At 42.6% G+C, this 27,644-nt stretch overlaps 1 protein-coding gene across 4 annotated transcripts; it reads left to right on the top strand.

Moving 5' to 3' along the window:
* Nucleotides 1–71: 71 nt before the first annotated feature.
* Nucleotides 72–27,566, top strand: LOC110536219 (poly [ADP-ribose] polymerase tankyrase-1). 4 transcript variants are annotated; one of them, XM_021621851.2, is made up of 28 exons: nucleotides 72–572; nucleotides 1,573–1,797; nucleotides 2,206–2,301; nucleotides 2,593–2,629; nucleotides 2,763–2,838; nucleotides 6,203–6,223; nucleotides 7,736–7,830; nucleotides 7,977–8,043; nucleotides 8,186–8,372; nucleotides 11,729–11,850; nucleotides 12,182–12,273; nucleotides 12,459–12,537; nucleotides 12,746–12,917; nucleotides 13,207–13,286; nucleotides 13,431–13,576; nucleotides 13,856–14,021; nucleotides 14,276–14,495; nucleotides 14,850–14,959; nucleotides 16,765–16,953; nucleotides 18,985–19,225; nucleotides 19,742–19,824; nucleotides 19,989–20,109; nucleotides 22,914–23,011; nucleotides 23,803–23,877; nucleotides 24,804–24,909; nucleotides 25,120–25,306; nucleotides 25,510–25,666; nucleotides 25,868–27,566. In XM_021621851.2, exons 1-28 carry the CDS (start codon nucleotides 125–127, stop codon nucleotides 25,952–25,954), a joined length of 3,783 nt encoding a protein of 1,260 aa, XP_021477526.2. In that variant the 5' UTR covers nucleotides 72–124; the 3' UTR covers nucleotides 25,955–27,566. The 4 variants fall into 4 exon arrangements, with proteins under 4 accessions (XP_021477526.2, XP_021477525.2, XP_021477529.2 ...); XM_021621850.2 differs by having other exon boundaries at nucleotides 25,111–25,306; XM_021621854.2 differs by lacking the exon at nucleotides 6,203–6,223.
* Nucleotides 27,567–27,644: the final 78 nt, after the last annotated feature.

The following is a 27,644-nucleotide window of genomic DNA, read 5'->3' as shown; positions in this document are numbered from 1 at the left end:
ACACACAAACACCTCACTCTGTGAGAAAAAAAACGCCACCTGCTGGAGAAGACAGATTTTGGGCCGATTTATCATTCTCGCTTCGCCTCTTTCTCTCTAGTCTGACTTGAGAGCTGCTGCGAAAATGGCGGTGTCTCGTCGCCCATCGCAGCAACAACAGGGCAACCTGCTATCTCCGCCACGAAACGGTTCTCTTTCGGTAAGTCCGCCGGGATCTCCCTCGCTTGATCTTGTGACAGCGACGTTAGTGCCTCCGGATGGTGAGCGTGGATGCAGCACGGGCATGGAGAATCCTTCGGCCTCCCCGGATCTTCAAACCTCGGCCCTCAGCAGTGGGAACAGCACAAGTCCGACCACAACAACCTCCGGCGGGGGGAGTAGTAGTGTCTCGAGCCCGGGTTCAGGAGGCACGACCCCTGGCGACGGTAGTGGGATCGGTGGAGCTTTCAGGGAGCTATTTGAGGCCTGTCGGAATGGAGATGTGTCCCGGGTGAAGAGACTTGTTGACTCGGTGAATGTGAATGCGAAGGACATGGCCGGACGAAAATCTACCCCTCTGCATTTCGCTGCTGGTTAGTTAAGTTAGCGTTAACAAGCTTTGTTTTTGTGTTGTCAGCGCAAGCTGGCAGGTTGGAGTGTTTTCAAACGTCACATCGTGCTTGTGAAAAATATCAAAATGCTGGTGTGCCACGACGAGAATATATAACTAGTTATTAGTTAGCGACTATACTGTAACTAATTACGAATGCTAATTTAATTTGCTTCTGTTAGTTAGCTAACTACTTTTCCAATATCAAGGCCCATCGAAAACAGCTAGCTTAGTTGGCTAACTAGCTAATACTAAAAACAGTTTGGCACACAGACCGATAGGGACAGAAGGCCTCAGTCTCTCAGCCTTCGTTGTTACTAGCTAAACGTAAACAAACGTGCATTTTGGGGTGTTTCTCAAGCTAATCCGTGGTGAACCCCCAGAGTGTGTACTTTTTGTTTCCAACCCAGCACTAACATACCTCTGGTTCACTAAATCAATAGTTGGTGATTTGTTGAATCCGTTCTGTTCCAGGGCTGTAACCAAAATATGCATACCTTTTTTGGCATTCTAGAGCAGGGTTTCCCAAACTCTGTCCTGGGGCCAATGCAGGGTGCACTCGTCGTTTTTGCAATAGTATTACACAGCTGACTCAAATAACCAACTCTTCAAGCTTTGATTATTTGAATCAGTAATGTGGTGTTAGGTCAAAAACCAAAACGTGCCTTGATCGCAGGATCGAGTTTGGGAAACCATGTTCAAGAGGAACTGCTAAAAAGTAGTTTGGTTGTTGATATTATGCTCTGTTATTATTTTTTTACAATTTCATAGAACTGACATTACATGTGGGGTAATTTAACCTTTATTTAACTAGGCAAGCCAGTTTAAGGACAAATTCTTATTTACAATGACTGCCAAACCTGGACAATGCTGGGCCAATTGTGCGCCGCCCTATGGGTCTCCCAATCACGGCCGTATGTGATACAGCCTGGATTACTGTCACCATGTATGCACTGATCATGTTTTGTCTGTCATTGTGTCAGGTTTTGGCCGGAAGGATGTGGTTGACCACCTCTTACAGACTGGAGCTAATGTGCACGCCAGAGACGATGGTGGCCTCATCCCCCTGCACAATGCCTGCTCCTTTGGCCACGCTGAGGTGGTCAGTCTACTGTTGTGCCAAGGTGCAGACCCCAATGCACGGGACAACTGGAACTACACACCTCTGCATGAGGCAGCCATCAAGGGCAAAATTGACGTGTGCATCGGTAAGGGTGGATGTCAAAAATAAATTGTCTGAAGATGGAGGGTGACATGCACATCCTAAACTTAAGAATACCTGTACTTCAAATACCTGCACATGGAATATTGCCGCTCCCAGTGCCTTGTTACTGCACCCAAATATACAGTTTTGTCTTTCAACACTCTTAAACCCTGGTAATTTGACCAGGAAATGTTATGTTGACAATATTCAATCAATCAAATTTACATCAGCAGATGTCACAAAGTGCTTATACAGAACCCAGCCTAAAACCCCCAAAAGCAAGCAATGCAGATGTAGAATTGACTTTACTAAGGTGATTTACTATAGGTATGTTAAAATACTGTAAACTGTGCAAGGTATAAGACTATAATTGAATTAAAATGACACTGTTTCCTATGTCTCCTTCACACAGTGCTTCTCCAGCATGGCGCTGATCCCAACATCCGTAATACGGATGGCAAGTCTGCTCTGGATCTGGCAGACCCCTCCGCCAAGGCTGTGCTCACCGGTGAGTTTCATACAACTACTCCCTTTCAGCCAGTTCTCTCCCCCATTACATTGGGTACGTTCCTATGTTGTATATTGTATTTTACATGACTGCAACGACCTGGGCCCGCTTTCCCAAAAGCATCTTAAGGCAAAATGAATATTGGAACCATAGGATCCTATCATTCTAATGATTAACTTAGCCATAAGATGCTTTTGGGAAACTGGGCCCAGGACTGTAACCTTTTATCTGAATCATGGCTTGTCTTGACTTGGAACTCTGTGCTGTTCTAACCTGATATTTTGTGTTCAGGTGAGTATAAGAAAGATGAACTCTTGGAAGCGGCAAGGTGAGTATCTTTATCGACTTGTTTCATTGGAGTGATCTGTTTGTAGTATTAGGCTACCTAGCACATCTTTAATCATTTTCTAATACAAAATATTTTCTCTCTCTTCTGTTCTCTTATGAACTGTGTGCTACAGGAGTGGCAATGAAGAGAAGCTGATGGCACTATTGACCCCACTAAATGTCAACTGCCATGCCAGTGATGGCCGCAAGGTAAGAAGGATATCGCCTCCACAACATTACATGCCCACACTTTATATTAATGTTGTATAATATTGTAGCATATGCTTGATTTGTTCTAAAGATTGGTGTGACCAATGGCAAGAAAAGTCTGGAGAGAGACTGTGTTTTCAGCCTACATTCCAAAACAGTCACTTGTGTAGGGATTAAAAACACCATCTCATCCTAGGCGGATTATTATATATAGAACACTATGAAGAGGATTTGTCATTGGATTGGATTTAGGCAGGGGACGCTTTGACTTGAACCAACATCTGCCCAGGCCATATTCTCTATATACTGTACTGATTTAACAGTGATATCAACACGGGTTTTTCTGATTTTTGACCAAATATTTTCTGTGATTGTAGTTGAAATGTAATCCTTTTCATTGTATATAAATGTATGTTACCCTATTTAACCATTCCCTGTTTTCATTTTGGTACAATGTTTTTGTAAAAAACAACTGTTTAATAGAATATGGATAATTAGTATTTTTGTTCCTACTCCTTCAGTGTTCAGCTATTGCTCCAAATCGATTTTGCAGATTTTCGTAGAAAATATTTGCACTTTTATTTGGGTCCCTCAGTAACCCCTTAATTCTAGTAACACTGATCCTCGGTCTTCTGCACATCAAACATTTGCTATAACCAAGTTGTTGCCAATATCGATCAAATGTTCCTATCAAAGCTGTTATTTGAATATACTAGCTTGAAGTTCTCAGATCTTTGTTTTTGAATAGTTGGTCATGTTTATCACATCATTAATATTCTATCATGTAGTGCAGAGTTTCCCAACCCTCTCCACAGGGTTGTTTTGTTTTAACCCTAAACTGGCACACCTGATTCAATTAGTCAAAGGCTTGATGATTAGTTAACAAATGTAATCAGGTGTGTCAGTTTAGGGTTAAAACAAAAATGTGAAACATCTGGGGGGTGGGGTAAGGACCGGGTTGTTAAACCATGATGTTGTGCAGTGATTCCCAATTCTGGTTCTAGAACTCCCAACAGTAAAAAAATAAAATAATAATATTTGTGGCCCAGGACAAGCACACCTGATACTACTTGTCAACTAATCATCAAGCCCTTGACAAATTGAATCAGGTTTTCAAAAATGTGCTGTTGGGGGTACTCGAGGACCGGAGTTGGAGACATGGATTGTAGCGTGTATATGTTATGCAAATTCAATTTTAGCTTAATGCATTGAATCTCTAGAACTTTCACTGACCACGTTTACATGCACACTAATATCTCATTATTCGGGATACTCGTGTATTGTTTGAGTTGACGCATATAAATATCATATCCCGTTGACAATAACCTGAAAAGGCTTGTATCCTGGTTATGCGAAACCTGGATAAGTTGCTTGGGATTTGCTGATCTTAGGTGGGATACTGTGGCATGTAAACATCTTATCCCATTTACTGTTGTTTTTCACAGTCTGCGCAGGCTTAGTTTCACATTTCATGGGTGTTGGGTGATGTTTTCTTCTCATTGTCAAACAAATCACTTCAAAATGTAGGCTACCTGCGGAATTCGATCAACCATAATTCCATAATTTACTTTGCTGATACTCTGTACTGGACCATATAGCCTACTGGCTATATAGCCTATAAGTTTCTGCTTATAATTTTCAACATTTGGTAGGCCATTTGTTTGTCAACTATAGTTAGATACATGCAGCTTCTTCTCTGTCAACGTATTGCACCAGAAGACTAAATAAAGAAGTGCTCACCAGAATGTCTTGCATCGATAGAATGAATGCATTAGTAACCTGGTTAAGTTGTCTGTTTCGTTTTGGAGCTGAGGAGAAAAGACAATAACTTCAAAACACTAAAGATTGGTCTTGTGCAAAATGTCCTAATGTCATCAGTTTGACCGGTTATAAGGAAATGTATAGCTGAGGACTATGAAACACGTTTCCGATAAGACTTCAATTCGTCTTGGGTGCAAATTGTATGTGGTTGAAATACTGTCTGCTTGCATAAGTGTCGAAGATGACACACTCATTCGCATTTTCTCGAGATGCTGAAAGAAATCATATTTTCCTGTCTGAGACAAAATAAACATTTGTTGTTAAAAAAATTAAAAAAAACATTATTCTGCAGGAGTTAATAGGATATCACGCTGCATGTGAGGTTATAGTCCAACAGTCCATGTCCATATTTCAGTTAGTATTCCATTTAACCCCTATGCATTTAAATTATGAATATTTTGTTCATTCATAGATACAGGGATACTCGTGAGTGGGATATTGAAGGTGAAAGTACACGGCTTATCCCGAAAAAGACCTCTAGCGGAATATGAGCTACTATCCAGAATACTGTACATGTGAACATGGTCATGGCTTACTGTCATGAGTGCTTTGTGGTAATAGGATGGTTGTTTAGGATTATTTTCATCTTGGCATTGTTATTAGCTGTTGATTAGTTTAGTGTTTGGATCAGATAATATTGTGTTTCCTCTCTCTACTCAGGGTGTCATGACTTGACAATTAACTTCAGTCTGAGGAAAGTGTACTTCAAGTCAAGGCTCTACTTTGCATTAGTAATTGTGTAATAGTTTTTGCTAATTTGTAATTGTATTTACGCCTCGTCTTGTTTGGCAGTAGTTTTAATTATTCAGTTTTTCACCCCCAATGCATTCTCATGAGTAGAGAAGTCATTGCCAAAATGCTAGAATCCATCTCTGAGTTGGCAAGAAACCATATCTTTCTCCTTTTCATCATTTTGAATAATGCATAATCTAGAGTCTATTGGCTAGGATGAGCAGTATTTTTCTGTCATCATAATTCACTCTGGCTAACCTGGTCCCTAAAGTGTATATTTTAAAATCCTACTCATTATTCTTTGACATTTAGGTTTTCCAAGCACATTACCTTGTTCCTAACTGACATTTAGGAAATCCTCAACAACAACTAAATGTTATCATAACTGCGTCTCCTCCATCTGTTTTGTTTGGGTTTGTATGAATGGGCCATTTTGTTAAGAAGACTCTTGGGCACACTGTGGTGACAACAAAGCACTCACTCCCTGCGCCTCCGTGTGCCTGTGCCAGTCTGAGGACTTGTGTGGGTGTAGGATAAGCACTTTGGCTTTTCCCGAGGGGCTAACCAGGGAGCCTGTCTGCCTTATTAAGAATATTACGGCGCAACAGTGAGAGTAGTCACATTTCCCTAAAGCTGTGTACTCATTGTACCTGGTGTCACTGAATTTATATGAATGGTTAATTCCGGTGTGTTTCTCACTTCACTTTAAAGGGTGATAGGCTTAAAGTATTATTTTTTGCTGTGAAATAAAAATACTAAAATTGTAATTTTTTGTTTTGTTTTTTGTGACTCTGGCAACATTGTCGATCAGTCAACATCCCAAAAAATGCTGGTAAGTTTCTCGATAACTGCCACCTGATTGTTGCACTGTTGTGATTTGTATTTTTTTTTCTTTAATCCATGTTTTATTTGACCAATACGCTGGCTCTCACTTGTAATTGCGCATCATGGAAATGGGTCTACTGGTCACGTTCATATTTCCCACCCCAATGCTCCTGTCCTGTGAATATGTGTGTGGGTGGGTGTATGTGTGCCAGACCTAGGTTTAAATAGTATTTGTTGTCTTTCGAATACATTAGCTGTGCTTGATTTGAGCTTTCCTGCTGCGATGGTACAGATGGAGTAGTCCCCAAAGTGGACTACCAAAACCATGCCCATCAAGCACTCCAGCAAGGCTCAATCACATGCTGACAGGTGGGCCAACCTACTATTTGAACCTAGGTCTGGTGTGTGTGTGTGTGGTGGAGGTGAGTAAGTGGTTCTGAGGCCACGGCCCGCTTCGCTCGTTGGTTTTGGAAAGGAGCTCGAATATACCACATTGCCTGCTTTTCCAGAGTGCCACCCTCCCCTTTCTGCACTCCTAACTACTTTACACACTCCCACCTCTGCTAAGTTTCAATCACTTCTTGCTCTTCAATCAATAAATTTATTGTAGGACTGTGACTTTTCTGTTTTGGTCACATGTGCATGTCTGGATGCCTGCACCTGCATTTTGTCAATTGATTCTTGTACTATATTGTATGTTTGTGATTTGACACTGTCCGCTTGTCTCGTCTTGAATGGGTCACATTCCTTGGTTGAAGAAAACATATAATTCCTCATCTTTAAGTGCTGTGCCGTCGTTGCTGCTCATGCTTTTTGTATTATTCAATTTCTTTCCATGTGATTGCCTTCATCAAACGTGAATGATATTGTTACGTCTGTCCTGTCTGAGTTGTTCAGTGGTCTTATTTTGTCTTGATACCTACCAGTGCATGAATGCTACTGTTTCTTCCTTTCTGTCCGTGAGGTAAACTGTTGCTAAACTCCTGGGTGGAAAACTTTTTCACGGCTTTGTGTACACTAACATTGTTATGCTTGGCTCACATAGGCACCATGTGATTTGGAATGGCCAAACAGATCTACACAACATATTTTTATGAATAAACAGATTCAAACCGTAGCCATCTCTTTAGCCTCCTGTATATTATGTTTAGGAAGGAAGGGGTGTAGTTGAGGGACAAGTCAGATTTCCATTTTTCATAACTTGTTGGAGGTAAGCAAGCGTTAGTGTGCGGCCTAAGAAATATCCTTTAAGATTGATCATCTGAGACTTCTGTCAGACTTGCATAGACAGGGCGGTTGAGAACAGGTTGATTTTGTTTTGGGGTGTAATACTCAAGAACCATTCTGAGCTTGCATCCTTCCACCATTCAACTGCAATGAGAACTCAGACCGCTCGTCCATGCTATTTGCTTCCTAGCATAATCAGCCATTCACTCTCTCTGGCTCTCTGAAGGCAGTGTGTCCTGATGTGCATTGACTCTGAGCTCTGTGTGTCTAATGACATGTCCTTTTCTTCCAGTCCACCCCACTGCACTTGGCGGCTGGCTACAACCGAGTCCGTATCGTCCAGCTACTGTTGCAGCACGGGGCAGACGTCCATGCCAAGGACAAAGGGTAAGACCAAACTCAATACAGTTCCATTGAAGGCCTGTTTTCCTACACTGTTTCTTCGTCTGAGACCATTCTCAGCTTAGAAGCGTCTCAACCACAGATTCATAGAATACAAGAACTGTTCATTTGAATGACTATCTCTCTGGCAGTGGCCTGGTCCCTCTCCACAACGCCTGCTCCTATGGACACTTTGAGGTCACAGAGCTTCTGCTCAAGGTAAGGGCTCTAAAAGATTCTAGTTCATTTTACAAAATTGATTTCTGTTGACCCGCCATTGATGCCCCTTTTAATTAGACAATTGTAGAATGTTGGTTTTATTGATGGAGAACAATTAATAAACTCTCCTGTCTGTCTACAGCATGGAGCGTGTGTGAATGCCATGGACCTGTGGCAGTTCACTCCTCTCCATGAGGCTGCATCTAAGAACCGTGTGGAGGTGTGTTCGCTGCTGCTGAGCCATGGTGCCGACCCCACCCTTCTCAACTGCCACAGCAAGAGCGCCGTGGACATGGCCCCCACCCCCGAACTCAAAGAGAGACTAACCTGTGAGTTCAGTGGGAGACTGGAGAGAACACATGTGCATACATACGTGCATACATACTTTTTCTTGCCACGGTATGCATGTATGTGAACCCTTTGGAATTACCTGGATTTATGCATAAATTGGTCATCAAATTTGATCTGATCTTCATCTAAGTCACAGCAATAGACAAACATAGTGTGCTTACACAAATTTATGTGCTATTAGTTTATTTTTCTTGTCTATATTGAATACATCATTTAAACATTCACAGTGTAGGTTGGAGGAAAGTATGTGAACCCCTAGGCTAATGACTTAGCTTTTGGATAATTGGAGTCAGTGGTCAGCTAACCTGGAGTCCAATCAATGAGACGATATTGGAAGAGATGTTGGTTAGAGCTGCCTTGCCCTATAAAAAAAAAAAAAATATTCATTAAAAGCATTGCCTGATGTCAACCATGCATCGAACAAAAGAGATCTCAGAAGACATAAGATAAAGTATTGTTGACTTGCATAAAGCTGGAAATGGTTATAAAAGTATCTCTAAAAGCCTTGATGTTCATCAGTCCACGGTAAGACAAATGGTCTATAAATGGAGGAAGTTCAGCACTGTTGCTATTCTCCCTAGGAGTGGCCGTCCTGTAAAGATGACTGCAAGATCACAGCACAGAAAGCTCAATGAGGTTAAGAAGAAAATTGGAGTGTAAGATAGACTTACAGAAATCTCTAACATGCTGACATCTCTGTTGACGAGTCTACAATACGTAAAACACTAAACAAGAATGGTGTTCATGGGAGGACAGCACAGAAGAAGCCACTACTGTCCAAAAAATTGCTGTACATTTGAAGTTTGCAAATGTGCACCTGGATGTTCCACAGCACTACTTGCAAAATATTCTGTGGACAGATTAAACTACAGTTGAGTTGTTTGTAAGGAACACACAACACTATGCAAGGAGAATAAAAGGTACAGCACACCAACATTTTTTTATATCACCTTTATTTAACCAGGTAGGCTAGTTGAGAACAAGTTCTCATTTACAACAGCGGCCTGGCCAAGATAAAGCAAAGACGTTTGACACACACAGTAACAGAGTTACACATGGAATAAACAAACATACAGTCGAAAAAGTATATATACAGTGTGTTCAAATGAGGTAGGATACGGATGGTAAGAAATAAATAGACCATGATGGCGAAGTAATTACATTATAGTAGTTAAACGCTGGAATGGTAGATGTGCAGAAGATGAAGGTGCAAAGGAGCAAGATAAATAAATAAATACAGTATGGGGATGAGGTAGTTGGATGGGCTATTTACAGATGGGCTATGTACAGGTGCAGTGATCTGTGAGCTGCTCTGACAGCTGGTGAGGGAGATATGAGTCTCCAGCTTCAGTGATTTTTGTAGTTCGTTCCAGTCATTGGCAGCAGAGAACTGGAAGGAGAGGCGGCCAAAGGAAGAATTGGCTTTGGGGGTGACCAGTGAGGTATACCTGCCGGAACGCGTGCTACGGGTAGGTGCTGCTATGGTGACCAGTGAGCTGAGATAAGGCGGGGCTTTACCTAGCAGAGACTTGTAGATGACCTGGAGCCAGTGGGTTTTGCAACGAGAGCGTACAGGTCGCAGTGGTGGGTAATATATGGGGCTTTGGTGACAAAACGGATGGCACTGTGATAGACTGCATCCAATTTGTTGAGTAGAGTGTTGGAGGCTATTTTGTAAATTACATCGCCGAAGTCAAGGATCGGTAGGATGGTCAGTTTTACGAGGGTATGTTTGGCAGCATGAGGGAAGGATGCTTTGTTGCGAAATAGGAAGCCGAATCGAGATTTAATTTTGGATTGGAGATGCTTAATGTGAGTCTGGAAGGATAGTTTACAGTCTAACCAGACCCCTACAGTGGGGAGAACAAGTATTTGATACACTGCTGATTTTGCAGGTTTTCCTACTTACAAAGCATGTAGTCTGTCATTTTTATCATAGGTACACTTCAACTGTGAGAGACGGAATCTAAAACAAAAATCCAGAAAATCACTTTGTATGATTTTTAAGTAATTATTTTTCATTTTATTGCATGACATAAGTATTTGATCACCTCCCAACCAGTAAGAATTCCGGCTCTCACAGACCTGTTAGTTTCTCTTTAAGAAGCCCTCCTGTTCTCCACTCATTACCTGTATTAACTGCACTTGTTTGAACTCGTTACCTGTATAAAAGACACCTGTCCACACACTCAATCAAACAGACTCCAACCTCTCCACAATGGCCAAGACCAGTGAGCTGTGTAAGGACATCAGGGATAAAATTGTAGGCCTGCACAAGGCTGGGATGGGCTACAGGACAATAGGCAAGCAGCTTGGTGAGAAGGCAACAACTGTTGCCGCAATTATTAGAAAATGGAAGAAGTTTAAGATGACGGTCATTCACCCTCTGTCTGGGGCTCCATGCAAGATCTCACCTCGTGGGGCATCAATGATCCCCGTCCAACCTGACAGAGCTTGAGAGGACCTGCACAGAAGGGAGAAAATTCTCAAATAACCGTGTGCCGTGTAGCGCCGTGTAGCGTCATACCCAAGAAGACTCGAGGCTGTAATCGCTGCCAATTGTGCTTGAAACAAAGTACTGAGTAAAAGGTCTGAATACTTATGTAGATGTGATATTTCAAATCTTTATAAAAACATTTTTTTTTTCTCCCCAATTTCGTGGTATCCAATTGGTAGTCTTGTCTCATCGCTGCAACTCCCGTACGGACTCGGGAGAGGTGAAGGCCATGCATCCTCCGAAATACAACCCAACCAAGCCGCACTGCTTCTTGACACAATGCCCGCTTAACCTGGAAGCCAGCCACACCAATGTGTCTGAGGAAACACCTGGCGACCGTGTCAGCGTGCATGCGCACGGCCCGCCACAGGAGAACCTAGAGCGCAATGGGACGAGGACATCCTTGCCGGCCAAACCCTCCCCTAACCCGGACTATGCTGGGCCAATGTGCGCCGCCCGATGGGTCCCCTGGTCGTGGCAGCTGCGACAGAGCCTGGACTCGAACCAGGATCTCTAGTGGCACAGCTAGCAACTGTGATCCAGTGCCTTAGACCACTGCGCCACTCGGGATGCCCTCAGTTCTTTTATTTTTGATAAAATCCAGATGATTTCCTTTGTCATTATGGGTTAATGTGTGTAGATTGTGGCATAATACCTTCCAAATGCACTGTATACATGTGCACACTTTTTATACCTGATAATGAAATAAACACTTGTGCACAGACTACTCTCACAATTCATAAAGACTATATACAGATGAGAATGTCTGCGTGGGCCCATGGCTTTTCTCACATTTCAATTGAACCTTTTTCATTCAATCTCCTTTCTGCCATCCAGATGAGTTTAAAGGTCATTCACTGCTCCAGGCAGCTCGGGAGGCAGACATGGCCAAGGTGAAGAAGACCCTGGCTCTGGAGATCATCAGCTTCAAACACCCACAGACAAATGAGACAGCCCTGGTGAGATCATCCCTGTTCCTTCTGGTTGATGCTCAATGTCACAGTGCTGACGTCTAACGTTACGTCATAATCAACAGCTATGGATGTCACAAATGGCAACCTATTTCCTATATTAAAAGTTATGGGCCGTGATCAAAAGTAGTGTTCTATATAGGGAATAGGGTGCTATTTTGGACGTAATCCTATGTCTGTCAGAATACATTTGTGTAACATACAGAACCTTGCTCCCTTTGTGACATGCATGACCTAGGATGACCACTATAAAAACAAGCACACAACCTGAAGGCATTCACACAGTGATTTCATTGAAGGTGTTGTCCTTCTGTTTCAGCACTGTGCCGTTGCCTCCCCTCACCCCAAACGAAAGCAGGTGACAGAGCTGCTGCTGCGTAAAGGTGCCAACATCAACGAGAAGAACAAAGAGTAAGACACCATGTCCGTGTTTCCAATAACATTGTATCGGAGGGGTGCCCCCCCCCGCCAAAAATAGTTTGGCATCTATTGGTTTCAATTGAGAATGTTGGCTTGTTAAACTGCAGAATGAGAATCCTCTGAGGCTGATTCCAGCACAAGTAAAGTGATACCTCTGTCTCCTCTTCTGTCTGTAGCTTCATGACAGCCCTGCATGTTGCGTCTGAGAGAGCACACAACGACATCCTAGAGGTGCTGCAGAAACATGGAGCCAAGGTACACACTGCAGTCTTCTTCAGTCTCACAAATACCACTTCATTTAATTTATCTTGTCATATCTCTCACTGGCTCACAGCCTCCATATCTGATATTCCATCAAATATTTGTTGGTGAAGTTAAGTGTATCACATTTAGTTTTGAGTCTGTTGCTGTTTGTCACTGACTATTCCCTCTGTCCTTCTCCCTACCCCCTCCATCCCTCCAGGTGAATGCGGTGGACACCCTGGGTCAGACGGCCCTCCACAGGGCAGCCCTGGCGGGCCACATCCAGACATGCAGACTACTGCTGAGCTACGGGGCTGACCCTGCCATCGTCTCCCTGCAGGGCTTCACTGCCTCACAGATGGGCAACGAGGCCGTGCAGCAGATCCTCAATGGTACAGTAGTAGAGCGTCTTGGGTTAAATACAAAGATTCTCTTTTTATATTCTACTCTCTACGTTTGGGTTGACAATGGTACCTGTGTGCATCTAAGATGTTTTATGAACTTCGATGAAAGATGCATTACATACATATGGCCTTTAAATCTAGCCTATGCAGTGATGGTAAGTTTGCAGGATGTATAACAAAGAAATGATTATCGATTATTTTGCCCATAAATATTGCATAGTGCTTTGTCAAATTTCCCAGTATGTTTTATTTCATGATGTTGGTTAATTTCATACAGAAAATGTTCCAACTCGTAACTCTGACGTGGACTACCGGTTTCTGGAAGCCGCTAAGGCTGGAGATTTGGACACTGTGCAGGTAAGCTGATCAGCTACATCGTCTCGGGGTCATGAATTCAATCACGTTACATGCATCAACCATCGCCCTACCATCATGAATCCAAGATGTCTTCCTCTGTCACCTTTGATATTCCGTCTATGTTGTCACGTCTGTGTGTTGTAGCAACTGTGCACTCCTCAGAACGTGAACTGTCGGGATCTGGAGGGTCGTCACTCCACCCCTCTGCACTTTGCTGCAGGCTACAACCGTGTGGCCGTGGTGGAGGACCTGCTACATCATGGAGCTGACGTACACGCTAAAGACAAAGGGTCCGTGTTGTCTTACTAGTCCACCCTACTACCTCTGTCTTCCTTAGGTCTCTGCTGAGACTTTTGCTTTCACTTCAGATAGTCAGCAAAAAGGCTTTCACTTTGTATTGAATAAATATCTTTACATTTGCTTTCATTCTGCATTGACTACCTCTTTATCATTGGATTACATTTTGCATTCAATACATACAATACTTGAAAACTTTAGTCATAGAATTACATATTTTATAGGATCTCTGTGCTTTTACTGGTTTAACTAGTCTTCTGTCTGTCCTGCAGTGGTCTGGTGCCCCTCCACAACGCCTGCTCCTATGGTCACTATGAGGTGGCTGAGCTGCTGGTCAGACACGGGGCATCGGTGAACGTAGCTGACCTCTGGAAATTCACCCCTCTCCACGAGGCTGCTGCCAAGGGCAAATACGAGATCTGCAAACTGCTGCTCAAGGTTAGTCTAGCTGTGCCTTTCATATCAACTCTTCAGAAATGATCAGGTCGCAAAGGCATAAGGCTATATATACTGAGGCAAACGGAAGTATTTATTGTGATAGCTTTTTATAGACTTTGCTCAAAGCACCTAAATGTCTCTGTGTAGCTATGTGTATAGGTAAAAGAGATTTTCAGCGCCAGAACAAAGTATTTAACAGAACATATTTTTTTAAATGTACATTTAAGATTATGTATTTGTGTGTGTTTCTCCAGCATGGAGCAGACCCCACCAAGAAGAACCGTGATGGTAATATGCCTCTGGACATGGTGAAGGATGGAGACACGGACATCCAGGACCTGCTAAGAGGAGACGCTGCCCTGCTGGATGCTGCTAAAAAGGGCTGTCTGGCTCGCGTCCAGAAACTCTGCAGCCCAGAGAACATCAATTGTAGAGACACACAGGGACGCAACTCCACTCCCCTGCACCTTGCAGGTACTGTACCTACCATTCATGGAATCAATCAATCCATTTTCATATTTTTATGAAGCACTTTTTACATCAACAGTTGTCACAAAGTGCTTTACAGTTACCCAGCCTAAACCTCGAATAGCAAGCAGTGGAATCAATTTATTGAATGGCAAATGTGGAACCCAGACACAAACTTTTACTACCCAAACAGAAGTGGATCCCCTTACGTAAAAGGATGACAGGCAACTCATCAAACCCTGGACACTTTGATCATTTGGAGCTATACTATTACACATTACATTCATTCATTCATGCTTTTTTTGTAAGGTCGACTGCCATGTTTCATGTTGTCATCTGTCTTGTTTCCCACCTCTGTAGCTGGCTACAACAACCTGGAGGTGGCGGAGTATCTCCTGGAGCACGGGGCTGATGTCAACGCACAGGACAAAGGAGGCCTCATCCCCCTGCACAACGCTGCCTCCTACGGGGTGAGTCGGCACAAATATTACGCCAGGCCGTGGAAGACATTGTACATGCTGTATGGTTTGACCTAAGGTTTTATAACATAGACAATACATACAGTGCCTTGTGAAAGTATTCGGCCCCCTTGAACTTTGCGACCTTTTGCCACATTTCAGGCTTCAAACATAAAGAAATAAAACTGTATTTTTTTGTGAAGAATCAACAACAAGTGGGACACAATCATGAAGTGGAACGACATTTATTGGATATTTCAAACTTTTTTAACAAATCAAAAACTGAAAAATTGGGCGTGCAAAATTATTCAGCCCCTTTACTTTCAGTGCAGCAAACTCTCTCCAGAAGTTCAGTGAGGATCTCTGAATGATCCAATGTTGACCTAAATGACTAATGATGATAAATACAATCCACCTGTGTGTAATCAAGTCTCCGTATAAATGCACCTGCACTGTGATAGTCTCAGAGGTCCGTTAAAAGCGCAGAGAGCATCATGAAGAACAAGGAACACACCAGACAGGTCCGAGATACTGTTGTGAAGAAGTTTAAAGCCGGCTTTGGATACAAAAAGATTTCCCAAGCTTTAAACATCCCAAGGAGCACTGTGCAAGCGATAATATTGAAATGGAAGGAGTATCAGACCACTGCAAATCTACCAAGACCTGGCCGTCCCTCTAAACTTTCAGCTCATACAAGGAGAAGACTGATCAGAGATGCAGCCACCTGGGAGCTACCACAAGCCACCTGGGAGACACACCAAACATGTGGAAGAAGGTGCTCTGGTCAGATGAAACCAAAATTGAACTTTTTGGCAACAATGCAAAACGTTATGTTTGGTGTAAAAGCAACACAGCTCATCACCCTGAACACACCATCCCCACTGTCAAACATGGCAGCATCATGGTTTGGGCCTGCTTTTCTTCAGCAGGGACAGGGAAGATGGTTAAAATTGATGGGAAGATGGATGGAGCCAAATACAGGACCATTCTGGAAGAAAACCTGATGGAGTCTGCAAAAGACCTGAGACTGGGACGGAGATTTGTCTTCCAACAAGACAATGATCCAAAACATAAAGCAAAATCTACAATGGAATGGTTCAAAAATAAACATATCCAGGTGTTAGAATGGCCAAGTCAAAGTCCAGACCTGAATCCAATCGAGAATCTGTGGAAAGAACTGAAAACTTCTGTTCACAAATGCTCTCCATCCAACCTCACTGAGCTCGAGCTGTTTTGCAAGGAGGAATGGGAAAAAATGTCAGTCTCTCGATGTGCAAAACTGATAGAGACATACCCCAAGCGACTTACAGCTGTAATCGCAGCAAAAGGTGGCGCTACAAAGTATTAACTTAAGGGGGCTGAATAATTTTGCACGCCCAATTTTTCAGTTTTTGATTTGTTAAAAAAGTTTGAAATATCCAATAAATGTCGTTCCACTTCATGATTGTGTCCCACTTGTTGTTGATTCTTCACAAAAAAATACAGTTTTATATCTTTATGTTTGAAGCCTGAAATGTGGCAAAAGGTCGCAAAGTTCAAGGGGGCCGAATACTTTCGCAAGGCACTGTAAATACCTATGCTATGTAACAGCTTGGATGATGACTTAGAAGATATTGTTTGGGTTACAAAACCTTATAGAAAATCCGCACAGCAAATATAAGGACAAAACACCCACACTGTGATGAAAGTGACCTCGTGGAAAGCTTAAGATATGTAACCGTATGGATGTCATCAGTTTCTGGTCATATCGTGTTATTAATTTTGTCTCATCTGCTACTCCTATCCTCTGCTCCTCTCCTGTCTCTCCTCTCCTACAGCACGTGGACATTGCTGCACTCCTGATAAAGTTCAACACGTGTGTGAATGCTACAGACAAGTGGGCCTTCACCCCCCTCCATGAGGCGGCTCAAAAGGGCCGGACCCAGCTGTGTGCGCTCCTGCTGGCCCACGGAGCAGACCCCACCATGAAGAATCAGGAGGGACAGACGGCACTGGACCTGGCCACGGTAACACGCCTTGATCTCTTACTGTTAGAGCAGCTAGCAAAGCCACAAAATTAAGTGTTGTTTTTTTGCTGTTACTGGCAGACATTTGCTCAAATGGCGAAGGTGCATAAAGATAGGAATTCAGATATGACTTCATCGTTTGAACACTATCCACAGTTTAACTACGGTGTGCAACGTAGTTCTGATTTTATAGGCAGATTGAACCATCAAATTTTTCTCTTTTTTCTAATTGCCGCCGTCTTGGAGCTAGAATTGGGATCATGTACAGTGCATTCGGAAAGTATTCAGACCCTGTGACTTTCAAAAAACAAATGACGTTAACAGCCTTATTCTAAAATGTATCCAATAATTTTCCCCTCTCATCAATCTGCACACAATACCACATAATGACAAAGAAAAAACAGGTTTGTAGAATGTATTAAAAAATAAAAAACATAACTTATACATAAGTATTCAGACCCTTTGCTATGAGACTCGAAATTGAGCTTGGGTGCATCCTGTTTCCATTGATCATCCTTGATGTTTCTACAACTTGATTGGAGTCCACCTGTGGTAAATTCAATTGATTGGACATGATTTGGAAAGGCACACACCTGTCTATATAAGGTCCCACAGTTGACAGTGCATGTCAGAGCATAAACCAAGCCATGAGGTCAAAGGAAATGTCCGTAGAGCTCCGAGACATGACTGTGTCAATCTGGGGAAGGGTACCAAAACATTTCTGCAGCATTAAAGGTCCCCAAGAACACAGTGCCCTCCATCATTTTTAAATGGAAGAAGTTTGGAAGCACTAAGACTCTTCCTAGAGCTGGCCGCCCGGCCAAACTGAGCAATCGAGGGGAAAAGGGCCTTGGTCAGGGAGGTGATCAAGAACCTGATGGTCACTCTGACAGAGCTCCAGAGTTCCTCTGTGAAGATGGGTGAACCTTACAAAAGGACAACCATCTCTGCAGCACCAATCATTCCTTTTTGGTAGAGTGGCCAGATGGAAGCCACTCCTCAGCAAAAAGCACATGACAGGCCGTTTGGAGTTTGCCAAAAAGCAATGAAAGACACTCAGACCATGAGAAACAAGATTCTCTGGTCTGATGAAACCAAGATGGAACTCTTTGGCCTGCATGCAAAGCATCATCCTGGAGGAAACCTGGCACCATCTCTACGGTGAAGCATGGTGGTGGCAGCATCATACTGTGGGGGTGTTTTTCAGCGGCAGGGACTGGGAGACTAGTCAGGATCAAAGAAAAGATGAACGGAGAAAAGTACAGCGATCCTTGATGAAAACCTGTTCCAGAGCACTCAGGACCTCAGACTGGAGTGAAGGTTCACCTTCCAACAGGACAACGATCCTAAGCACACAGTCAAGACAATGCAGGGGTGGCTTCGGGACAAGTCCCTGATTGTCCTTGAGTGGCCCAGCCAGAGCCCGGACTTGAACCCGATCGAACATCTCTTGAGAGACCAGCTGAAAATAGCTGTGCAGCGACACTCCCCATCCAACCTGACCGAGCTTGAGAAGAATGGGAGAAACTCCCCAAATACAAGTGTGCCAAGCTTCTAGCGTCATACCCAAGACTTGAGGCTATAATTGCTGCCAAAGGTGCTTCAACAAAGTACTGAGTAAAGGGTCTGAATACTTTTTCATTTTATTTTTATACATTTGCAGACGTTTCTAAAAAACTGTTTTGCTTTGTCGTTATGGGATATTATGTGTAGATTAAGGCTGTAACGTACCAATGTGGAAAAAGTCAAGGGGTCTGAATACTATCTGAATTCACTGTATACTGTGCTAATGTCCATACAAAAAAAATAGTAACAATACATTTCGGTGAACATGACATATGAGCCGTTTGTTATGAGTACATGGGGGACGCCATCTTTATGCACTATACCATAATATATTCTTACCACTTTTCCCATTTTATATATTTTGACATACTTAGCAGAAACTAGGGATTTGGTCCACAGCCTGAAACTTTTAGAACAACCAGCTCTCACATATGGCTTTGCCATCTAATTATGCCCTCCTCTCAGGCTGATGACATCCGGGCTCTGCTGATGGATGCCATGCCCCCAGACGCCCTGCCCAGCTGCTTCAAGCCCCAGGCCACAGTGGTCAGCGCCGGCTCGGTCATCTCCCCGGCCTCCACGCCCTCCTGCCTGTCTGCAGCAAGCAGCATCGACAACCTGGCCGGGCCCCTCAACGAGCTGGGGGCCGCAGGGACCTCCGGGGTGGCCGACGGGGCCACGGGCTCCGATAGGAAGGAGGGAGAATGTGAGTAGAGAGAGAGCCAGGAACGAAACTGGGGCCGGGGTTTTAGCATGAAGCTGATATTCTACCTGTTTTGATATTATTGTAGATTCAACAGCTCCGTCAACAGCTTTGACTCACTGGTGGAAGTCTAACATGCTGACTAGACCAGGCACTGGTGTGCGCCTAGTTTTTGTTTTCTAGTCTCTCCTCCTTCAGTCTTCTGACTTTATATTGGTTGGCAACCAATTTAAGGTGCATTACCACCACCAACTGGACTGCATCTTTCAATCACCCATGTGGATATATGCTCCTAAAAACCAATGAGGAAATGGGAGAGGCGGGACTTGCAGCGCATCAAGCGTCTCAAATAGAACTAAGTTCTATTTTGGCTCGTGGCTATGCAGACGTGTGTGTGTGTGTGTGAGCAGTTTGGATAAAGTGATTGAATAACATGTATGTGGTCAGCATGTAAGTCAATACAGATGACTCAATGTGGCCCATTCATTTCACATATTGAATCTGCTCTTTGTATTCCAGTGGCAATGTTGGACATGAACATCAGTCAGTTCTTAAAGAGCTTGGGTCTGGAGCATCTGAGGGACATCTTTGAGAGAGAACAGGCGAGTGTTTTAATGATTGAGTTTTATACTATATCGTAACTTTATTTAATAGAGCATCTAATTAGTCTGACATTTCATGTGTCTTTTACCCACTCTTGAAGTAGCTGTTATCATGACACAGTTTAGGATCCCTGCTCTGTACTGAATGTCCTGTTCTCTCCCAGATCTCTCTGGATGTGCTGGCTGACATGGGTCATGAGGAGCTGAAGGAGATTGGGATCAACGCCTACGGCCACCGACACAAACTCATCAAGGGAGTGGAGAGGCTGCTGGGAGGACAACAAGGTCTGGACCAATATTCCCTCAAAATATACATTTCAGGTCTGCTGAGCGCAAACTTGAACGTTGTGAAAATTCTGTGCAACTTCCAGCGCACATTTACTGTGAACACTGAGGCTGTACCTGCTTTAAGTTATAGTTTTAACAATGGCCAAGTAGGCTACTGTGGCTATTTGATCATAATGTAATTAAGCCTACCAGAGTGGAGACAAATAATGGAGAAAATACACCCCATAACATTTTAACATGGAAATGGCTGTTCTGTCATTCAGCCAACAGTCAATATGTGGTGTTCAATGTAGGCCTACATTCCATGAGACTTTTGAAAAAAACATGCAGTGCTTGACATTAACCTGTTTATCCACCTGTCCTTCAGACAAGGAGGTGACTGAAAAGGTTGTTTGATGCAAGAAACCACTTTACAAAATAAAATGCATTATTATTCCCATACCCTTTATTACAGCGAATCAGACAAATTATGCTACCTACCCTCTGCCTATTGGCTACTTAACTTATTCAAGCATGTCTCAAAATACAACACTGCCCCTTAACATAAAAAAAAGCTTTTTACCTGACTTGCTTTTCAAAGTTTTGTGCTCTTGCAGGAAGAAATCACTCCCCTCACTAACTAGCAAAAGATATTAACCTTTCTGATCTCCCCATCCCGGATCCGGGTTCGTGAATACAGACTCAAGCTCATTACCATAACGCAACGTTAACTATTCATGAAAATCGCAAATGAAATGAAATAAATATGCTAGCTCTCAAGCTTAGCCTTTTGTTAACAACACTGTCATCTCAGATTTTCAAAATATGCTTCTCAACCATTGCAAAACAAGCATTTGTGTAACAGTATTGATGGCTAACGTAGCATTTAGCATTAACATTCAGCTGGCAACATTTACACAAAAAAACAGAAAAGCATTCAAAAAAATCATTTACCTTTGAAGAACTTCAGATGTTTTCAATGAGGAGACTCTCAGATAGCAAATGTTCAGTTTTTCCTGAAAGATTATTTGTTTAGGACAAATCGCTCCGTTTTCTGCGTCACGTTTAGCTATGAAAAAAACCCTGTATCCAGGATTGTGTAAATCTATCAGCAAGCTCATTAGCATAACACAACGTTAACTATTTATGAAAATCGCAAATGAAATGAAATAAATATGCCATCTCTCAAGCTTAGCCTTTTGTAAACAACACTGTCATCTCAGATTTTCAAAATATGCTTCTCAACCATAGGAAAACAATAATTTGTGTAAAAGTAGCTAGCTAGAGTTAGCATTTCGCGTTAGCATTTAGCGTTAGCATTAGCGTTAGCATCCAGCACGCAACATTAACAAAAACATAAAAGCCTTCAAATAAAATCATTTACCTTTGAAGAACTTCTGATGTTTTCAATGAGGATACTCTCAGTTAGATAGCAGATGCTCAGTTTTTCCAAAAAGATTCCTTGTGTATTAGAAATAGCTCCGTTTTATACATCACATTTGGCCACCAAAAAAAATCCATAAATTCAGTCCTCAAAACGCAAACTTTTTTCCAAATTAACTCCATAATATCGACTGAAAACATGGCAAACGTTGTTTAGAATCAATCATCAAGGTGTTTTTCACATATCTCTTCATTGATACATCGTTCTTGGACACATGCTTTCTCCCCTGAATCAAATGGTAAAGTGGAAGCAGCTGGCAATTGCGCACCGAATTCGACGCAGGACACCAGGCGGACACTTGGGAAATGTAGTCTCTTATGGTCAATCTTCCAATGATATGCCTACAAATACGTCACAATGCTGCTAAGACCTTGGGCGAACGACAGAAAGTGTAGGCTCATTCGTTGCGCAATCACAGCCATATAAGGAGAGAATGGAAAACAGAGCTTCAGAAATTCTGCTAATTCCTGGGTGATGCATCATCTTGGTTTCGCCTGTAGAATGAGTTCTGGGGCACTTACAGACAAAATCTTTGCAGATTCTGAAACTTCAGAGTGTTTTCTTTCCAAAACTGTCAAGAATATGCATAGTCGAGCATCTTTTCGTGACAAAATATCGCGCTTAAAACGGGAACGTTTTTTATCCAAAAATGAAATAGCGCCCCTAGAGCTCTAACAGGTTAACAAAATGTGCACACGTGACTACATGCAGGTCCTGCTTTGATCTCAAAGCAAGCACATCTTCTCACGACCGCTCATGCTGTAAATGGTCCAGATCCATATATGGCAATGGTCTATTTGCATATAGGTCTACTGCAGCTCTGATTGGTTACGCTGCACCGGGCTGTCTTGTGCATCAATGCAATAGAATCCTACTCCGATGCGTTCTGCCTACAACAACATTTCTTGCATAGTTTTGCATACAAAGTCTCTCATAGTTTGTTTTGTTGCGGTATGTTGCATTTAAAGTGGCTAATATTGTGTTGATTTGATCATAATTGCCACAGTAAAGGAAAACATTGATAGTGTTAACTAACAGAGAAAACTCTAGAAAATTGAGTGAAGTTCAATCTTGTACTTCTCTCCGTGGGCTGATATTTTTTTTTGTGCGGCAGTCTCGGAGCTACTGCGCGAGGGAACATCGGTCAGGACATTCCCATAAAATCTCTGAGGAGCTGATGTGGCTTTTCCCATTTATTGCTGCCTCAAATACTTAGACTATTCCTCCAATTCCTGGAAAGGAGATTCTCTATTGAAAGTTATTTTTAGTCCAGGACTAGGCCTAATATACGTGTGGGAAACTCACCCTGAAAGTATAGGTAGGAAGCCAACCCAATATGTAACCAAGTTTATTTACAGGTTATTTGTTTGTTCTCCAGGTGCCAACCCATACCTAACATTCCACTGTGCCAACCAGGGCACGGTCCTCATTGACCTTGCCCCTGATGACAAGGAGGGACAATCAGTGGAGGAGGAGGTGGGTACACCCATACAGAGAGATACACTGAGTGTACAAAACATTAGGAACACCTGCTCTTTCCATGAGACTGACCAGGTGAATCCAGGTGAAAGCTATGATTCATAATTGATGTCACTTGTTAAATCCACTTTAATCAGTGCAGATGAAGGGTAGGAGACAGGTTAAATAAGGATTTTCAAGCCCTGAGACAATTAAGACATGGATTGTGTTTGTGTGCCATTCAGAGGGTGAATGGGTAAGACAAAAGATTTGAACGTCATATGGTAGTAGGTGCCAGGCACACTGGTTTGAGTGTGTCAAGAACTGCAACACTGCAGGGTTTTTCACGCTCAACAGTTTCCTGTGTGTATCAAGAATGGTCCACCACCCAAAGGACATTCAGCGAACTTGACACAACAGTGGGAAGCATTGGAGTCAACATCGGCCAGCATCTCTGTGGAATGCTTTTGACACCTTGTAGAGTCCATGCTCCAACAAATTGAGGCTGTTCTGAGGGCAAAAGGGGGTGCCACTCAATATTAGGAAGGTGTTCCTAATATTATGTATATGTACGTACGTATTCTATTTGATTCTGTGAGTTGACCTCATCACACTCTGGTCTGAATGCTGATAAAAACGGAGCCTTTGACAACACTGATCCACAGCATCCTAATGAAGCTGAGTGACGGTTCTGTACCAACTGTCGCTCAGGGGTGAAAGAGTACCATGTTTGGAGAAATCTAATAATTCTGTGATTTAAAAAAAACTGTTAAGACATTTCATGTTTGTTTTTCTTCTCTCTGCTCCAGATGCAAAGTACCATCCGAGAACACAGGGATGGAGGCAACGCAGGAGGGGTGTTCAGCAGATACAACATCATTAAGGTCTGCTTTACATTATATTACAGTACTACACGCTCTATCTACTCTACATTTGCTCATAGGATGGATCTCTTTGAGATATATTAAAAATATCTGTTATTTTACCAGGTAAGTTGACTGAGAACACGTTCTCGTTTACAGCAACGACCTGAGGAATAGTTACAGGGGAGAGGAGGGGGAAGAATGAGCCAATTGTAAACTGGGGATTCTTAGGTGACCGTGATGGTTTGAGGGCCAGATTGTGAATTTAGCCAGGACACCAGGGTTAACACCCCTACTCTTACAATAAGTGCCATGGGATCTTTTAATGACCTCAGAGAGTCAGGACACCCGGTTAACGTCCCATCCGAAAGACGGCACCCTACACAGGGCAGTGTCCCCAATCAATTTTTTAGACCAGAGGAAAGAGTGTCTCCTACTAGCCCTCCAACACCACTTCCAGCAGCATCTGGTCTCCCATCCAGGAACTGATCAGGACCAACCCTGCTTAGCTTCAGAAGCAAACCAGCAGTGGTATGCAGGGTGGTATGCTGCTGGCTTTAGAAATATACCCATATCTTCAATTTGATACCATCCTCGATCAGTTATAGGTTGTTAAGAATGCACTATGGCAGGGGTCGGCAGCAGGCGTCCCAAAACTTGCCTGCAAGTGGATACATTTTTTATTTTTTATGTTAAAATAAGAGACGTGTTCGTGTTTTTAATGTAATTGTCTCTTTTTGGACTTTGGTCAGTTTGCAGTGTACAAATTTATTATAATTATGTTCTGGCCCCGATCATCCACTCCGACAAAAATCAGCATCTGAATCTAGTTGCCTACCCCTGCACAATGGTTTCAGGAATTTTGATCCCATCTTTTGAAAAGGAAGGAAGATTAGAAGTTATTAGTATTGCGGCTATAGTTGATTCCTGTCTGTGTGTCCATGCAGATCCAGAAGGTGGTCAATAAGAAGCTGCGAGAGCGATACACACACCGCCAGAAGGAGATCTCCGATGAGAACCATAACCACCACAATGAGCGCATGCTTTTCCATGGTAACAAGACATATTCCATAATCATATTACAACCTGTTCTTTAAAAAAAAAATGTTTTTTAACCACGCTCCTTATTTCAACAACAAAAATGTCTTAACTGATTATCACTAGAGAAATGTTAACCCTGTGTCATTATTTTTTTTATTTTTACAAATATCAATTTCAATTGTATTTCACATTGTTCTTGTTTCATGTCTTTTGGTTCTCCAGGTTCTCCGTTCATAAATGCCATCATCCACAAAGGCTTTGACGAGCGGCATGCATACATTGGAGGGATGTTTGGAGCAGGGATCTACTTTGCTGAGAACTCCTCTAAGAGTAACCAGTATGTGTATGGCATCGGGGGTGGCACCGGGTGCCCCACTCACAAAGACCGCTCCTGTTACCTGTGCCACAGGTGAGACATGATTGATGGAAAGAACACATATTTAGGTGAATTGAGGGTTTACTGCTATTACTCATGAATAGACTGTTGCCAAACTAGTGGCTCTCTCTCAATCAATTAATCCATCAATCAATCACAGCTTTCTTCAGAGCTATGATAATTGTGAAACCTCATTACTGAACCATTATTTAACCCCTGTTCTCCGTGACTTCCAGGCAGATGTTATTCTGCCGTGTGACCCTGGGGAAGTCCTTCCTCCAGTTCAGTGCCATGAAGATGGCCCACGCCCCCCCTGGACACCACTCTGTGATTGGTCGGCCCAGCGTCAACGGCCTGGCCTACGCAGAGTACGTAATCTACAGAGGGGAGCAGGTGAGACTTAAATTGAATACTATTTTATTTATCACCTTAAAGGCAAGTCCAGGCAGAAGTTTTACAAATTAGGGGCTGGTTTCCCAGACACAGATTTGAGCCTAGACCTGGACTAAAGCATCCACAATGGAAAATTTGCTTTGAAATCCAGTACTTATTATTTGCTCTTATTGCTCTTCACTATCTCATGTTTGTTGGCAGGCCTACCCAGAGTATCTCATCACCTATCAGATCCTTAAGCCGGAGAGCACAGCCACATCTGCTGCAGGAGAGGATCAGAAGTCCTAGTCCTGCGCCACCAGATCAATCTCTCTCTCACACACACACACACATATATATATTCTCCTGACCCACAACATTATTGTAATGCCTAAACCTTTTTCAGACTGAGTTCCATTCTTCTTGTCCAGTAACAGTAAACTGGACAGATGACTTTAAATATACTGTAATATATTATGAAATGTACTGTCATATATTTATGCAATAAGGCCCGAGGAGGTGTGGTATATGTCCAATATACCACAGTTAAGGCCTGTTCTTAAGCACAACGCAAAGCAGAGTGCCTGAATACAGCCCTTAGCCGTGGTATATTGGCCATATGCCATAAACCCAGAGGTGCCTTATTGCTATTATAAACTGGTTACCAACCTAATTAGAACAGTAAAAATGATGTTTTAATCTTAACCGTGGTATACGGTCTGATATGCCATGACTTTCAACTAATCAGGATTCAGGGCTCAAACTACCCAGTTTATAATTAAGCAGTAAGGCACGAGGGGGTTTGGCATATGGCCAAAATACCTAGGCTAAGGGTTATTCTTAAGCATGATGCAAAGCAGAGTGACTGAATACAGCCCTTAGCCGTGGTATATTTGCCATATACCACAAACCCCCAAGGTGCCTTATTGCTATTATAAACTGGTTACCAACCTAATTAAAGCAGTACAAATGTGTCATACCCGTGGTATACGGTCTGATATACCACGCTTTCAGCCAATCAGCATTCGGGGCTCCGAATCACCCAGTTTATAATATGAAATGAACTGTTGTATATTATCTCCTGCTTGTGGTGATAGTCTTTCAGTTTCCTTTGCATTGGCTGCATGTATAGACAGGCGCATGTATGGCCAATATCGGGTGTGGGTTCCCCACTAGCTACCCTTGGAGAGGGGGTTGTAGAGATTCACTCTCTCATCTGCCCTGCAGTGTCAGAATAATTGGCTACCATTCTCACCTAATCATGCCTTGTGACTTGGAGAATCACCTATTTTCAACCCTGTTGTTCTCAACCAGTCTGTAACCCCTGTAATACTGCCCCCCGCCCACCATCCTTACATGCATACGTATAGCCGTAGAATAGTTTATGAGATTTGTGATTTATAATGATGCAGATTACACTAGTACCACATGGATTACTCAATATTATTAATAGGATTGTTTTTCGTAACTCTTCTTGAATTGCCTTACTACATGCCTGAGGTATATTCCAGATAAAGCAAGAGAACCGTAGAATTAGGATGAGGAATTCTAATTCTGAGGAGAACACGCATGATTTGGAAGAGAACAGTTATCTACTCTGACATATTATTTGTTGTACAAGAAATGTGAACTCCACAACCCGGATTGCCATGGTCTTATTCATGGACTTCTTCAAATTCATGAGTAAAGATTTGCACTTTTAAATAGATACTATTTAAGTTATTTGACATTAATTGCAAATGTTATGGTAAAAAAAAAAATGTATGTACAGGTTGTGTAAATGGATGTGTATAGCTGTTTAACAATGTCATTTGGAGTTTATTGTAAATTAAGTCTAAATTCCTTTCTGGCCTTGATTCTCTTTACTTTTTTGAATAAATGTTGTCCATGTAAGAGCAGTTTGTTGGACATTTTGTTTTCATGTTGGCTCTGATTATTTTCTACAGCTGGTAAGATATGCAATTAGTATAGCCAAACATGTTACATGTTAATGATGTAT

The sequence above is a fragment of the Oncorhynchus mykiss genome, chromosome 11 (assembly GCF_013265735.2).
Source record: "Oncorhynchus mykiss isolate Arlee chromosome 11, USDA_OmykA_1.1, whole genome shotgun sequence".
In the NCBI taxonomy this organism is placed as follows: Eukaryota; Metazoa; Chordata; class Actinopteri; order Salmoniformes; family Salmonidae; genus Oncorhynchus; species Oncorhynchus mykiss.
The sequence above is the reverse complement of the archived record's forward strand: the minus strand, read 5'-3'. Positions and strand labels throughout refer to the sequence as shown.

Bases quoted from the DNA above. Each gene is read 5' to 3' on its own strand.
- LOC110536219 (XM_021621850.2), top strand. From the start codon at position 125: ATGGCGGTGTCTCGTCGCCCATCGCAGCAACAACAGGGCAACCTGCTA. The intron at 14,960-16,764 runs GTGAGTCGGCAC...CCTCTCCTACAG, and splicing joins ACAACGCTGCCTCCTACGGG to CACGTGGACATTGCTGCACT. The intron at 25,307-25,509 runs GTGAGACATGAT...CGTGACTTCCAG, and splicing joins TCCTGTTACCTGTGCCACAG to GCAGATGTTATTCTGCCGTG.